The sequence below is a fragment of the Mixophyes fleayi genome, chromosome 12 (genome assembly GCF_038048845.1).
Source record: "Mixophyes fleayi isolate aMixFle1 chromosome 12, aMixFle1.hap1, whole genome shotgun sequence".
Taxonomy (NCBI): domain Eukaryota; kingdom Metazoa; phylum Chordata; class Amphibia; order Anura; family Limnodynastidae; genus Mixophyes; species Mixophyes fleayi.
The window spans coordinates 44,756,725-44,773,496 of NC_134413.1; the positions used below are offsets into that span (position 1 = coordinate 44,756,725).

The window sequence follows — 16,772 nt, forward strand, 5'->3', positions numbered from 1 at the left end:
TTGGGATAGTAGAACCGCAGACGGTGCCTTCAGCAGAAGGTCGTCTAGGTAAGGAACCTCTGTAATGGCTTTCTGTCGCAATAGACCTGCCATGACCGCCATGATCTTTGTAAAGACTCTGGGCGCGGAAGCTAGGCCGAAGGGGAGAGCCCTGAATTGAAAGTGCGCCCTTCCTACTGCGAACCGAAGGAGACTCTGGTGTCCTTCCCAGATTGGGACATGAAGGTAAGCGTCCTTGATGTCTAATGATGCCAGAAACTCCCCTTTCTCTATTCCTGCTATCACAGAGCGAAGGGATTCCATGTGAAATTTTTGAACCTTCACCTGCCTGTTTAGGGACCGAAGATTCAGGATGGGCCGGAAGGTTGCGTCTGGTTTTGGCACCAGGAAGAGGTTTGAATAGAAACCTCGCCCCCTTTCTATAGGAGGAACCTGAACTATTACTTGAGCCGCCAGGAGCTTTAGCATGGTTTCCTGAAGGGCTACACGTCTGCGGGGGCAAGAGGGGAGAGGAGTGACGAAGAACCTGTGAGGGGTAGGTGGGCTAGATCTATGACATAGCCCCGGGACACAACTCCCCGAACCCAGAGATCGGTCGTGGATTTCCACCACCGATTCCTGAATTGAAGAAGTCGTGCCCCCACCTGATTCGCTCCTTCTGGAAGTCACGTGGAGGGCTTGTCCCCTGGACGAGCCGGACCTCTCCTTGCTGTACCTCTACCTCCTCTGCCTCTAATGGCCGAAGATCTGGGAGCTGAGGAATGCCCTCGACTAGGGGCACCTGCCCTTCGGGAAAAGCTCCGAAAGGAGCGATATCTACCCTGACAGGGCCTGACCGAAACCGTAGGTAGAGCCGTACTCTTACCTCCCGTGTTGTCCCGAATAACCCTTTCGAGCTCAGCTCCGAACAGAGTTAGCCCATCAAAAGGTAAATTCTCTAAAGCTCTCTTAGAGTCTGCGTCCAGACGAGCTGCTATAATCAGAGCCGAGGCCTTAGCATTCACTGACACAGCATCCATGGCAGCATTCGCCACATACTCCGAAGTTTCAAGTACCTGCTCTGCTAGATCTAGTAGGTCAGTACGCGGAGTGTTATCTCTGAGGCCCTTAATTAACGCCTCCATCCATAACTGCATGGCCTTATTGGGCCATGCTACAGCCATATTAGGACTAATCATACTCCCCACAGCGGTATAAGATGACCGAAGAGCCAGATCACACTTTTTATCAGTGTAATCTTTAAGGGTTATCCGCTCTTGGACAAGGATAGCTGAGGATGAAGCTAACCGGGCTACCGGGGTGTCCACCCTAGGCGAAGTTTCCCATTTTGCTGTATCCTCAGGGGGCAGCGGATAAAGAGACTTAAACTTTCCCGGCGTCATGAACTGTCTATTTGGCTTGCGCCAAGCTTCAGACATAATCTCCAATAATGCTGGAAAATAGCTAGCTGAGCCTTAGGTCTTTTAAACAAGGATATACCCTTAGGTACCACGGGTTCTGGGTCAGCTAACCCTAAGGCATGCCTGATGCCCAAAATAAGACTATCCACACTTGTGGAGCCAGAGTCAGCCTCATAGATAGCCTCGCCCTCGGGGTCAATAGCTACCTTACCTTCCTCGGCTGATGAGTGATACGAAAGCTAATCTATCTCCAGATCTGCGTCAGAAACGGGCCTCTTACCCCTCTGGGGAATAGATACTGGCCTGTCTTGCCCGTGAGAGGACCCTGCCTGTGATGTGTGAATATTCTCGGCAGACTGGCTGCCTGCAAGTGTAAGTGTGGTAGTGTTGTCACGTACCTCTATTGCTCGCAGCATCACGGCCGTCATTTTCTCCATAGCCGAAGAAAAGGACCGCATCCAGGGTGGTTCCACCATTGCAGAGGATCCCTCCTGGGCTGAAACATCCTGCCTCTGAGCGTCAGCCGAACAAGCTGCGCAAAGGGCGTCTCGGTCTGTGTGGGCAACAGAAAGTTTATTGTTACATTTTGAACAGGCAAAATACAATGCAGCCGGCGCAGAAGCCCCCTTGCCTTTTGCTGTCCCCTTCTCCGCCATTGTTCTGCTTCTTAAAATAATTCTTAAAAGTAATGCAGACAACTTAAGGCGACTAAACTGAAGAGATCTGTGTTAGGCAGTCTCTGAACAGCACCACTCCAAATACAATCAAGTTCCAATATTAGTACAGTCTGTGAAAATCTCTGATTCACAGAAAAACCTCACAAGATTATACAAGCCCACAATACAGGATCCCCCCCAATGCTCACTAGAGATACAGTGCAGCGATTAGGGCAATTAGGTTCTTTCTGGGAGCAGAGAGGCAGAGCAAAGGTTAATATAATGCAGGCTTTCCGGGAACTACAGCTGTAATGGCGGCACCCGCGCGGGAAGGAGTGCTTTTACTCCCCCCCTTCCTGTAGTGTCATACTCTGCCTCCCGAGAGCTCTCTGGCGCCATCCTCCAATGGGCGCCAGGAGCTAGAAAATCGCGGGGAATTTGACCTGGCTGTCGGCTTTCAGGAGCGCTTTCGGTCCCCAGAGCCCGGGATCATGCCTCTTCACCCACAGAGTGCCCAGCGATAGTGTCCGGCAGGGCAGTCGCTCACCTCCACGAGTGTGAGCGCTGCTTCTGCCGCTTCTAGTACTCCCCCTCACAGCCTCCTGCTCGTTGACTAGGGGAGCTTAGCGCTGCCGGCCAGCGGTTTAAAGAGAGAGAGAGAGAGAGAGAGAGAGAGAGAGAGAGAGAGAGAGAGAGAGAGAGAGAGAGAGAGGCTGCTTGTCACTCACCCCTCTCCTTCAGTCCTCAGTTTGCACCAACATCCACACTGGCCTGTCATTTCCTATTAAAATATGTCCCCTATTGAAGACTGCTGGCAGAGGTGCTGGTAAAATGAGCGCTAGGCTTCACTTACCTGCGCTGGGACCCAGAGTGCGTAGAGCTAAGTCCTGCTACACTCTGCTGGGCTACAGGGATCCAGAATCAGAAGCTGTTTACATGACCAGCGAGGAGCTCTGTGCCCGATTGCAAATATGTATAAACCCTGCCCAATATGTATGCATATAGTCCATAACTCTGCAAATTGGAAGATCAATCTAAAGCAGAGTGAACAGCTGCTATTGTGCCACTGAAGAGCCTTTGCAGAACACCCAATATAATAACAGGATATTTTTAGCTGATCAGTACTCCTTATGTCAGAGAACGTCTACCAGAATAATTCCAGGAGCCCACATAGCACCTTACCAAGGTTACAGGGGCTAGGATACCACCATATTAATTTAGAAATCACAAATGGTGATGCCAAGAATAATTAGCATCAGCTGAACAAAATTTCAGCCCATTTTCCTGATAATTTAGGGCAGAAAATAATAGAATAAAATCATTACTTTTATGGATTCCTTTTTATATAGGCTTTTTATTACGATAATGATTCTTTGCTTATTAGCAACAAGGTCGGCGAGGACTTTGAACAAGAAAAGGATTATGTCACTGCTTCTGAGCCCGTTTGTTTCTCACAGCTGCAATCATATTACAAATATTGCATAAAAACCATGTAAAAAGATTCCCAACCCAGTATGGATAAAAAAAAAGACCAATATTGATATACAATGTATGTCACTGGTAATCAGGGCCAAACTGGCCATCTGGCACTTCTGGCAAATGCCAGAGGAGCCGATGGGCCAGTCCGCATGCCTGCCGAGCAGCACCCTGCGCACTGTTCGGCGGACGGAGAGTCAGTGAAGTTCCGCCTATGCAAGTAATCACCTGGGACGGCATCACGTGACAGGTGCCGTCCCATGTGATTACTTGCATAGGCGGTACTTCACTGACTCTCCGTTCGCCGAGCAGCGCGCAGGAAGGTGATGCTGCTGCTCGGCTGTAACAAGGCAAGTGTCAGTGTGGCAATAGTGAGCGAGTGTGTGTTTGGCCATGTTCATATAGTGTGCGCGTGTGTTTGGCCATGTTCATATAGTGTGCGCGTGTGTTTGGCCATGTTCATATAGTGTGCGCGCGTGTGTGTGTGTAGTATTTTAATATAATATGTGAGGGAAGGGAGGATTTTAATATAATGTGGCAGGTAGGCTATTTAATGGTGGAGTGTCGGTGGAGGCTAATAATTTAAGGTGAGGTGAAGGAACCTTTAATTTAATGCTGGGGATGGTTGTGGAAAATTGTTATATTTATTAAATTTTAATGCTATTTAAAATGTATTGCTGGGACTGTTTGGAGGGAGGGAAATATGTTTTGAGCAAATGTGTACACTGTTAATTTAATGTTGGGGCTTGTTGGAGGGAAATAGGTCTAATTATTAAATGTGAATATTATTATTGTGGGGACTTGAGGGAGGCCTAATTATAAAACGTGAGTGCTATTGTTTTAACAATAGTTGGGTGGAGTTTTCTAAATCTCATGTACCCATTTTTTTTTTCAAAATAGGGCATCCAATATTCCAGGATCAAGACAAGAAGGAACTGAGCTAAAGAAACCAGCTGCTACAAGTGGTGAAAGTGACCAAGACAGGTAGGAGAGAGCAGGACAGTCTGCCAACTGTCCTGAATCTGGTGGGGCAGTCCTGAATTTGGGCGACTGTTTCACTTAGTCAGGATTTGGTCCGACTGCAAGGACAGTTGGGAGGTATGTCTCGCTTCACAACGTAAGGCTTGTGAAGGCAGAGCTGTGTGCTTCTAACAGTAGTGTCTGTGTATTTGTCTAAAATGATAACCATGTTAAATAATAGGGGCCCTGTTGTCTTAAATACCCTGGGCCCCCTGAGCCTTAATCCACCTCTGGTTAGGGGAAGGGAACTGATAGCTGCTCCCAGTTCCCGGACAGGACACAGACTGCAGAGCAAGCCGAGGAGCTCTAAATCTTACAAGATTTGGTAATCTCATTAGACTAAGAGCTTCCCTGCTCACTCTACAGGAAGTTCCCACCCTAATGGATGTCAGCAGCACCAGAAGCATAGATAAGTGTCACTCACCGGACTGTGAGTGCCATTTCCCGTGTGTTCAGGAACCGTGGCTGTCCGCCATCCTGAGGGTCTGCGCATGTGCAGCCCTTATCAAACCTTCAGTACCTGTTGCTTTTAATTGATTGGATGATCAGGCAACCCTCCCTATTTAAACCACCTGTGATCATTACCTGGTTGCCTGATCTTGGAGTCTCATTCCCCATGAGCCTCTGAAGGTCTTCCTGTGTTCCTCGTGTATTCAACTCCTGTTGATTCCTGTTTACTGCTATTGTTGTTTCCAGACCACTTCAACTCTCCTGTGTTCATCGTGCCTGCACTCAGCTGATTCCTATCCGCTGCCTCCGTTACTACTACAGAGTTCCTGATCGTCTCAACTCTCCTGGGTTTATCGTGTCAGCTCTCCGCTGCCTCCGTTACTACTACAGGGTTCCAGACAGCCTCAACTCTCCCGTGTTCTTCATGTTTCCAGTTCCACTTATTACTGCTTCCTGAGTATTGCTTCGTTGATTCTGGATTACCTGCCGTGCGCTGCACCAACCTGATTACCGCTTCCACCCTCCAGTGGTCTCTCCTCCTGCCGGCCTTCAGCCGTTCAGGTATCCCTGCACGTCTCTCTGACAGCCTGCTCTCCTGAACCGCGGTATGCATACTTTCCATTGACTTTGCTTTTGTATTGCATATCCATCTGGACTGAGTTGTGTTCTCCTCCGGAGCCTCCTATCCACTGAAGCTATTGTTACCATTGACGTTGTATTGTGGATATCATCGTGGGATCCAGTTCTGTGTGCCCCGTGTATACTCTGCTTTACATTCATCTCCTCGTGCCCCTCCTCACATATATATAGCAGTGGTACAATTTGCTATACGCAGACCACTGACTTTCCTCACGTTTCCTTGTCCATCTGGTTCCTCATGTACATTCATCTACTCATTACCAGTTGCTGCTAGTCATAGACTTTCCTCGAGCATTCTCTCACCATCTGCTGTTTCTCCTGTTCCGTTGCCACCCTGCTACCAGAGAACCATAGTACCAACTATATTACTCTGGTAAGTCCATCATCTGGTGATATCCTGGGCAAAGACTCCTAGTGCCCGTGACAATAAGTACATTAGGCTGGGGGTGTCATAATATGCCTGGGGAGATGGCGTGATGTGGCTGGCAGGGTGTGATAAATGTAATGTTTTATTATAATTTAAGTATCAATGCCCCATGTTGGCCACACCCACAACACAATGTAGTCACGCTGTTCTCTGCGCCGCCGCTGTGAGGCGGCTCATAGTTTCTTTCCTGCTGCAACTGAGGTGGGGCTGTGTACTTTAAATGCAAGGGCTGATTTTTAGTTCCAGTCTGGCCCTGGTGGCAATACAACATGACCCTGCACATCAAGCTATAGTTCCCTTGCCTTACATCTCTATTATATCTCCTCTCTCACAGAGATAACAGATTGCATCAGAGAGTGAAATGTCAACCAACTGATATCATGGTCATTGTTAGCTTAATAACAAAACTAGAAAACAGCTGCTACATATATTACATAAATGATAAACTTGTCTATTAATATGAAACTGCATAAAATGCATATACATAGCAGTAGTATATCTAAAAGATTTATCTTTATTATATTTTACTAAAAGTAGAAAAAGAAACACCAATATGTAAAGATTAATTAACAAACAGAACATTAGGTCTCTGCATATTAACATTAATAAAATTAAGAGCAGTCATTCTGCCGGATCAGCCAAGGTGAAAAGGAAAGGAATTCTATCCATAGACTACAAAAGATAAACCTGTCTCTGGCCTACCCCTGATAATAATAATAATAATAATAATAATAATAATAATAATAATAATAATAATAATAATAATAATAATAATAATAATAAAATTAATAATACACAAGACTCAAGGGCCTTGAGGATACAGCAAGCAGCACCTTAAAAATAGAGAGATCCTCCCTTCAGAAACTGGAGTACTAGCAAGATCTCTTTAAATCAATAATTTTTTCATTAACACATTTTACACTTAAAAAACCTGTAGGACTTGTTTTACTTTGGTTTTATTATTTTATTATTTTGTTTCATTAAGCAAACGTGCATATAAAAGTACATACATGTCATAATCAACAATTATAGGTGCAACAATTTTTTTCAAAAAAAGGTACATCTCAAATTACTAAATAAAAAACAAAAAACACACATACTAAAAACAAAAAAAAAAAAAACACAACAAGAATGTGCTCCAAAGTCAGAGCCCAGGCACAGTCAAACTTACCCCAGAAACATAACAGGTGTCTAAAATAATCAACTGACTACATCCAACACCTCCAGGACCATACAATCAAGGTCAAACACCCCTCCTAAGCATATACAGATATTTTTGTTCATCCAAAACAACCAGAGGATTATCCATCAAGGGTCTAGTTTCATGCAAAGACATACATTTAAAACTGGACTGAATTTGTTGTTTGCTTTTCCTAGCAGCTGCAGAAATGATCAGCAATAGTTTCCTACTACCCTTTGTCATTTTAAGTGACTTAGGAGTGATACCCAAAATGGCCCACTCCGAAGTCAAGGGAAGGACAAAGTTTAAAAGAACATTGGAAGCAAACACATGCACCTGCCTCCAAAATCATCTTATGTATGGACACTCCCACATACAATGGAAGAAGAAAGCTTTGTTTACATTACACTTAGGGCATCCACTAAACTGTGTAAGCCCTATAATAAACCTGCGATGTGGAGACAAGTACCCCATATGAAAAATATTATAAAACATTTCTCTACAAGTACAATGTCTTGAGAACTATATTCTAAGGATATATGGGGAAAGATTAAGACAGTACTGAATGTATCTTAGTAAAGTCATAAGACTTCTTAATATTTTATAATGTGTTGAAATAACATTTCTACCAGAGAGGGGCTAATCCAGCATCAAATGAAGGTCATTACTCCAATCCCCAGTAGATAACGAATCCAGCACACTATGTACATATCTGGCCTGGAATATCGCAAACATATGGATGGGGTAGTTCAAATTTTTCTATAACCTGCGGAAGTATTTACCAATGACTTTACGCAAACAATACCCCTCAACTGCCAATCATTAAAGGGAAAAAAGGCCTGACTGAGTTGAAATTCAGGATTATGTAGAAAAGGTAGATAGAGGGAGAGACGATTACACTTCTGGTGAATAAAATTTCAACACTTCCAGGCTGTCATCAAAAGTGGGTTGTCTCAAATCTCCACAGATATTATGTTTGTAAAGGTGAAGAAAGGCAGTCAAGTGGACATCCATCAGAAAGGATTGCTCTACGTCATAATTAACAGAAGAGTTACCTGCATGCAACCAGTCCCTGATGTAGCGTAGGGTGACTACGTATCCATACAATTTTAAGTTAGGGAAATTTTATACCCCCACCAGATACACTCTGATGTAGCTTAAATGACCTATACTGGGCCGATTTGATTGCCAAATACAAAGTCGAATTTCCTTATTTAACAACCGTTCATCCGTTGGCGACAATAGATTAGGCAACATTTCTAGCGGGAATAAAAGTTTAGGAAAGACGATCATTTTGATAAACTTTGCGTGACTTAGACGGGAAGTCTTTTCAGCAAACCATTTCATCAATTGCCACCTTGACCACCTTTCTCATATTAAGGGGTATATCATGTACATTTTTTGGCAATTGAACCCTTAATAATGTAAGGGACCTACTAGCCCAAGACAATGAATCCTATGCGCTCCATGCCAGCCGCCATGGAGCACCTAGTATTCCTTCAGCGCCATCAATTTAGATTTGTTTATCAGAAAGCCTGACACGATACCAAACTCCTCAATTTTCTGAAGTAAAGGAGTCAAGGTATAATGTGGGTCAGATAGAAAAACAAATCATCTGCAAAAGCAACCACTCTAATCTCATGACACCCAATATGGATACCTGACAAACAAGGATGTGAGCGTATAATACGAAGAAGGGGATCCAATGCCAGATTAAACAAAAATGGTGATAGTACCCTGTCTAGTACCTTAAATCATAATTATTGGAGAGCTAAATAAATAAAAAAAAAATAGAAGTTTTCACGGTAGTATAAATAAAAACTAATGCAAAACCATCTGAAGAGGTTTCCAAGAGACCCTATCAAAGGCCTTTTCAGCGTAAAGGCTTAATAAAATATCAGGAATTTTCTTTTATGAGGCCTTTACTGCCACAACAGCAGCTTTGGCAGCTCTAACCCCTTTCACAGAGTGTCTATTATTGGTAAAACCCAGATGATGAGAAGTAAACAAATCCGGCAGAACACTTTGCAGCCTATTTTCCATTACTTTGGCCAAAATGTTAAAAACCAAATTTAGTAAGGTGATAGACCTAGAAGACTAAACCACCTCCGGGTTCTCTCTCTGTTTAGGGATAAAGATGGCTGGGGCCTCATTAAATTTGGGATAAGGTACATTATCTTTATAGTTTCTGAAACAAGGAAATCAAAAAAAGAACCAAGTTATGTCTTAATTTATAATACCCCCCGCTATAGCCATCAGGACTTGGATATTTATTAGAAGATTACTTTGGTTTTAAATAAGATTTTTTGCACACTACATTCTTAAAAATTTTGAATTTGTAATTTTAACAATTATTCAATTTAGAACATTATCCTTTTCTTTTAAATGGTCAAACAAAACACTTGCACTACAAACAGGTTTGGTTTCTTTTTTTTAAAAAAAAATGTACCCAATTTTCCCTAATCAACCAGTCTAATTAGTGCTGTATACTGGTGTGCAAAAGCCCTAGTCGATGTTTTGATGAAGTTGACTTGTCAAACGATTGAAGCAACAATTTGGAGAAATTTAGCTAGTCAAGCCAAACTACAAAAAAAAAAAAAAAAACCCCCGTCATTAGCAGACAACATAATAAAAAAAATATCAAGCTCTAATGTTCAACTCATTATGGGACCATTCCATGTAAGCAACACAAGAACAATTGCTGGACTTTTCAGTATTTTTATGATACTTTCATTAAGCTATTAGACAATATACTCTTAACTGAAAGATTATTTTCGACTTATTAAACTTACTTTATTTTTGTGCATAATGTGCAAGAGTGATTTGGCAGACTCTATACTATTGAGGTGGGTCCATCCCAGCAACAGAAGAAGACGTCTCAAGGGTTTGAACTTGTTTGAGAGCAGCACACTTAGACTGGAGAAATCTTCTCTTTTCAGAAGAGTCAAGGCTGTAAGCTGAAAGCAGAAAGAAGTTTGAACACATTTAAATAACTCCTGAATTGCAAAGCAATAAGGACTATAACGTGTTTTGAGAAAATATCTCATCAGTTTAACATTCTAAATAAGTTTAGCCGCATGTTTTTTGTTTTTGGACACTTTTAACCAAAGTAACCTGAGCTACCCAGATAATGGGTGACAATCTGTGCCAAGCGCACAGTGGCATCCTGGTAGGCTGTAAATCCAGATCATTTAGTACATGAGGAATCACTGTAATAATGTATTGCAATAAAATATACACAATTTAAATCACTCATAGGGGGCAGGGCCGGATTTACCGCTAGGCAACCTAGGGCCTAGCGGGTCTCGGGGGGCCCAGCAGGGGACACAGGAGCAAAAAAAAAAAAAAAAAATCGGCCCCTCCCCCGACTCGTGGCACCGTGGTCTGGTGCTCCACGATGAAATGCATTGGTGGTCAGTTGTTAGCAACAGGCAGCCAATCGCTAGGCTACCTGTTGCTGTGCAGCAGACAGGAAGCAGGACGTCTTCACTTTCTGTCTGCTGATCTGAGGAGCAGAGGAGCGACGCTGGCCAGCACTACTCAACTACAGGTAAGTGGGGGCGGGGGGGAACCCGCCCTGCATATCTATAGGGAGGGGGGCGGGGGGAACCCGCCCTGCATATCTATAGGGAGGGGGGGCGGGGGAGAACCCGCCCTGCATATCTATAGGGAGGGGGGGCGGGGAGAACCCGCCCTGCATATCTATAGGGAGGGGGGGCGGGGGAGAACCCGCCCTGCATATCTATAGGGAGGGGGGGCGGGGGAGAACCCGCCCTGCATATCTATAGGGAGGGGGGGCGGGGGAGAACCCGCCCTGCATATCTATAGGGAGGGGGGGCGGGGAGAACCCGCCTGCATATCTATAGGGAGGGGGGGCGGGGGAGAACCCGCCCTGCATATCTATAGGGAGGGGGGGCGGGGGAGAACCCGCCCTGCATATCTATAGGGAGGGGGGGCGGGGGAGAACCCGCCCTGCATATCTATAGGGAGGGGGGGCGGGGAGAACCGCCCTGCATATCTATAGGGAGGGGGGGCGGGGGAGAACCCGCCTGCATATCTATAGGGAGGGGGGCGGGGGAGAACCCCGCCCCTGCATATCTATAGGGAGGGGGGCGGGGGAGAACCCGCCCTGCATATCTATAGGGAGGAGGGGGGGGGGGAGAACCGCCCTGCATATCTATAGGGAGGGGGGGCGGGGGAGAACCCGCCCTGCATATCTATAGGGAGGGGGGGCGGGGAGAACCCGCCCTGCATATCTATAGGGAGGGGGGGCGGGGGAGAACCCGCCCTGCATATCTATAGGGAGGGGGGGCGGGGGAGAACCCGCCCTGCATATCTATAGGGAGTGGGGGCGGGGGGAGAACCCGCCCTGCATATCTATAGGGAGGGGGGGCGGGGGAGAACCCGCCCTGCATATCTATAGGGAGGGGGGGCGGGGGAGAACCCGCCCTGCATATCTATAGGGAGGGGGGCGGGGGAGAACCCGCCCTGCATATCTATAGGGAGGGGGGGCGGGGGAGAACCCGCCCTGCATATCTATAGGGAGGGGGGGCGGGGGAGAACCCGCCCCTGCATATCTATAGGGAGGGGGGGGCGGGGGAGAACCCGCCCTGCATATTCTATAGGGAGGGGGGGCGGGGGAGAACCCGCCCTGCATATCTATAGGGAGGGGGGGCGGGGGAGAACCCGCCCTGCATATCTATAGGGAGGGGGGGGCGGGGGAGAACCCGCCCTGCATATCTATAGGGAGGGGGGGCGGGGGAGAACCCGCCCTGCATATCTATAGGGAGGGGGGGCGGGGGAGAACCCGCCCTGCATATCTATAGGGAGGGGGGGCGGGGGAGAACCCGCCCTGCATATCTATAGGGAGGGGGGGCGGGGGAGAACCCGCCCTGCATATCTATAGGGAGGGGGGGCGGGGGAGACCCGCCCTGCATATCTATAGGGAGGGGGGGCGGGGGAGAACCCGCCCTGCATATCTATAGGGAGGGGGGGCGGGGGAGAACCCGCCCTGCATATCTATAGGGAGGGGGGGCGGGGGAGAACCCGCCCTGCATATCTATAGGGAGGGGGGGCGGGGGAGAACCCGCCCTGCATATCTATAGGGAGGGGGGGCGGGGGAGAACCCGCCCTGCATATCTATAGGGAGGGGGGGCGGGGGAGAACCCGCCCTGCATATCTATAGGGAGGGGGGGCGGGGGAGAACCCGCCCTGCATATCTATAGGGAGGGGGGGCGGGGAGAACCCGCCCTGCATATCTATAGGGAGGGGGGGCGGGGGAGAACCCGCCCTGCATATCTATAGGGAGGGGGGGCGGGGGAGAACCCGCCCTGCATATCTATAGGGAGGGGGGGCGGGGGAGAACCCGCCCTGCATATCTATAGGGAGGGGGGGCGGGGGAGAACCCGCCCTGCATATCTATAGGGAGGGGGGGCGGGGGAGAACCCGCCCTGCATATCTATAGGGAGGGGGGGCGGGGAGAACCCGCCCTGCATATCTATAGGGAGGGGGGGCGGGGGAGAACCCGCCCTGCATATCTATAGGGAGGGGGGGCGGGGGAGAACCCGCCCTGCATATCTATAGGGAGGGGGGGGCGGGGGAGAACCCGCCCTGCATATCTATAGGGAGGGGGGCGGGGGAGAACCCGCCCTGCATATCTATAGGGAGGGGGGGCGGGGGAGAACCCGCCCTGCATATCTATAGGGAGGGGGGGCGGGGGAGAACCGCCCTGCATATCTATAGGGAGGGGGGGCGGGGGAGAACCCGCCCTGCATATCTATAGGGAGGGGGGGGCGGGGGAGAAACCCGCCCTGCATATCTATAGGGAGGGGGGGCGGGGGAGAACCCGCCCTGCATATCTATAGGGAGGGGGGGCGGGGGAGAACCCGCCCTGCATATCTATAGGGAGGGGGGGCGGGGGAGAACCCGCCCTGCATATCTATAGGGAGGGGGGGCGGGGGAGAACCCGCCCTGCATATCTATAGGGAGGGGGGGGCGGGGGAGAACCCGCCCTGCATATCTATAGGGAGGGGGGGCGGGGGAGAACCCGCCCTGCATATCTATAGGGAGGGGGGGCGGGGGAGAACCCGCCCTGCATATCTATAGGGAGGGGGGGCGGGGAGAACCCGCCCTGCATATCTATAGGGAGGGGGGGCGGGGGAGAACCCGCCCTGCATATCTATAGGAGGGGGGGCGGGGGAGAACCCGCCCTGCATATCTATAGGGAGGGGGGCGGGGGAGAACCCGCCCTGCATATCTATAGGGAGGGGGGGCGGGGGAGAACCCGCCCTGCATATCTATAGGGAGGGGGGGCGGGGGAGAACCCGCCCTGCATATCTATAGGGAGGGGGGGCGGGGGAGAACCCGCCCTGCATATCTATAGGGAGGGGGGGCGGGGAGAACCCGCCCTGCATATCTATAGGGAGGGGGGGCGGGGGAGAACCCGCCCTGCATATCTATAGGGAGGGGGGGCGGGGGGAGAACCCGCCCTGCATATCTATAGGGAGGGGGGGCGGGGGAGAACCCGCCCTGCATATCTATAGGGAGGGGGGGCGGGGGAGAACCCGCCCTGCATATCTATAGGGAGGGGGGGCGGGGGAGAACCCGCCTGCATATCTATAGGGAGGGGGGGGCGGGGGAGAACCCGCCCTGCATATCTATAGGGAGGGGGGGCGGGGGAGAACCCGCCCTGCATATCTATAGGAGGGGGGGCGGGGGAGAACCCGCCTGCATATCTATAGGGAGGAGGGGGGGGGAGAACCCGCCCTGCATATCTATAGGGAGGGGGGCGGGGGAGAACCTGCCCTGCATATCTATAGGGAGGGGGGGCGGGGGAGAACCTGCCCTGCATATCTATAGGGAGTGGGGGCGGGGGAGAACCTGCCCTGCATATCTATAGGGAGTGGGGGCGGGGAGAACCTGCCCTGCATATCTATAGGGAGTGGGGGCGGGGGAGAACCTGCCCTGCATATCTATAGGGAGTGGGGGCGGGGAGAACCTGCCCTGCATATCTATAGGGAGTGGGGGCGGGGGAGAACCTGCCCTGCATATCTATAGGGAGTGGGGGCGGGGGAGAACCTTGCCCTGCATATCTATAGGGAGGGGGGAGGGGGGGGGAACCTGCCCTGCATATCTATAGGGAGGGGGAGGGGGGGGGGGAACCTGCCCTGTATATCTATAGGGAGGGGGGGGGAACCTGCCCTGCATATCTATAGGGAGGGGGGGGAACCTGCCCTGCATATCTATAGGGAGGGGGGGGGGAACCTGCCCTGCATATCTATAGGGAGGGGGGGGGGAACCTGCCTGCATATCTATAGGGAGGGGGGGGGAACCTGCCCTGCATATCTATAGGGAGGGGGGGGGGAACCTGCCTGCATATCTATAGGAGGGGGGGGGGAACCTGCCCTGCATATCTGATCCCTATCTATAGGGAGGGGGGGGGGAACCTGCCCTGCAATATCTATAGGGAGGGGGGGGGAACCTGCCCTGCATATCTATAGGGAGGGGGGGGGGGGAACCTGCCCTGCATATCTATAGGGAGGGGGGGGGGAACCTGCCCTGCATATCTATAGGGAGGGGGGGGGGGAACCTGCCCTGCATATCTATAGGGAGGGGGGGGGGGAACCTGCCCTGCATATCTATAGGAGGGGGGGGGAACCTGCCCTGCATATCTATAGGGAGGGGGGGGAACCTGCCCTGCATATCTATAGTGAGGGGGAGGGGGGGAACCTGCCCTGCATATCTATAGGGAGGGGGGGAGGGGGGGGGAACCTGCCCTGCATATCTATAGGGAGGTGGGGGGGAACCTGCCCTGCATATCTATAGGGAGGGGGGGGAACCTGCCCTGCATATCTATAGTGAGGGGGGGGAGGGGTGGGGGGAACCTGCCCTGCATATCTATAGTGAGGGGGAGGGGTGGGGGAACCTGCCCTGCATATCTATAGGGAGGGGGGAGGGGGGGGAACCTGCCCTGTATATCTATAGGAGGGGGGAGGGGGGGAACCTGCCCTGCATATCTATAGGGAGGGGGGGAACCTGCCCTGCATATCTATAGGGAGGGGGGGGGAACCTGCCCTGCATATCTATAGGGAGGGAGGGGGAACCTGCCCTGCATATCTATAGGGAGGGGGGGAGGGGGGGGGGAGAACCTGCCCTGCATATCTATAGGGAGGGGGGAGGGGGGGGGAACCTGCCCTGCATATCTATAGGGAGGGGGGGGAACCTGCCCTGCATATCTATAGGGAGGGGGGGGGGAACCTGCCCTGCATATCTATAGGGAGGGGGGGGGGGAACCTGCCCTGCATATCTATAGGGAGGGGGGGGGGAACTGCCCTGCATCTATCCCTATCTATAGGGAGGGGGGGGGGGAACCTGCCCTGCATATCTATAGGGAGGGGGGGGGGAACCTGCCCTGCATATCTATAGGGAGGGGGGGGGAACCTGCCCTGCATATCTATAGGGAGGGGGGGGGGAACCTGCCCTGCATATCTATAGGGAGGGGGGGGGGGAACCTGCCCTGCATATCTATAGGGAGGGGGTCGGGGGGGGAACCTGCCCTGCATATCTATAGGGAGGGGGGGGGACCTGCCCTGCATATCTATAGGGAGGGGGGGGGGAACCTGCCCTGCATATCTATAGTGAGGGGGGGGGGGGGAACCTGCCCTGCATATCTATAGGAGAGGGGGGGGAACCTGCCCTGCATATCTTAGGAGGGACCTGCCTGATAGGGGGGGGGGGAACCTGCCCTGCATATCTATAGGGAGGGGGGAGGGTGGGGGAACCTGCCCTGCATATCTATAGGGAGGGGGGGGGGGAACCTGCCCTGCATATCTATAGGGAGGGGGGGGGGGGGAACCTGCCCTGCATATCTATAGGGAGGGGGGGGAACCTGCCCTGCATATCTATAGGGAGGGGGGAGGACCTGCCCTGCATATCCTATAGGGGAGGGGGGAACCTGCCTGCAATCTATAGGGAGGGGGGGAGGGGAACCTGCCCTGCATATCTATAGGGAGGGGGGAGGGGGGGAACCTGCCCTGCATATCTATAGGGAGGGGGGGGAACCTGCCCTGCATATCTATAGGGAGGGGGGGGAACCTGCCCTGCATATCTATAGGGAGGGGGGGAACCTGCCCTGGCATATCTATAGGAGGGGGGGGGAACCTGCCCTGCATATCTATAGGGAGGGGGGGGGGAACCTGCCCTGCATATCTATAGGGAGGGGGGAGGAACCTGCCCTGCATATCTATAGGGAGGGGGGGGGAACCTGCCCTGCATATCTATAGTGGGGGGGGGGGAACCTGCCCTGCATATCTATAGGGGGAGGGGGGGGGAACCTGCCCTGCATATCTATAGGGAGGGGGGAGGGGGGGGGAACCTGCCCTGCATATCTATAGGGGAAGGGGGGGGAGGGGGGGGGGTAACCTGCCCTGCATATCTATAGGGAGGGGGGGGGAACCTGCCCTGCATATCTATAGGGAGGGGGGGGGGAACCTGCCCTGCATATCTATAGGGAGGGGGGGGGGGAA

The 16,772-nt window shown here is 51.2% G+C and overlaps 1 protein-coding gene across 6 annotated transcripts in view; it reads right to left on the reverse strand.

The window, feature by feature from the left end:
• ZFYVE26 (zinc finger FYVE-type containing 26) overlaps positions 1-10,177 on the reverse strand; it is a 229,724-nt gene extending 219,547 nt beyond the window's left edge. For all 6 annotated transcript variants that reach the window (XR_012680192.1, XM_075192465.1, XM_075192463.1 and 3 more), the window contains exon 1: positions 10,041-10,177. Coding sequence is in view for 5 of the 6 variants with exons in the window: in XM_075192465.1 (XP_075048566.1) it covers positions 10,041-10,055 (15 nt within the window). In the remaining variant the exon portion in view is untranslated. The remainder of the gene's footprint in view (positions 1-10,040) is intronic.
• Positions 10,178-16,772: the final 6,595 nt, after the last annotated feature.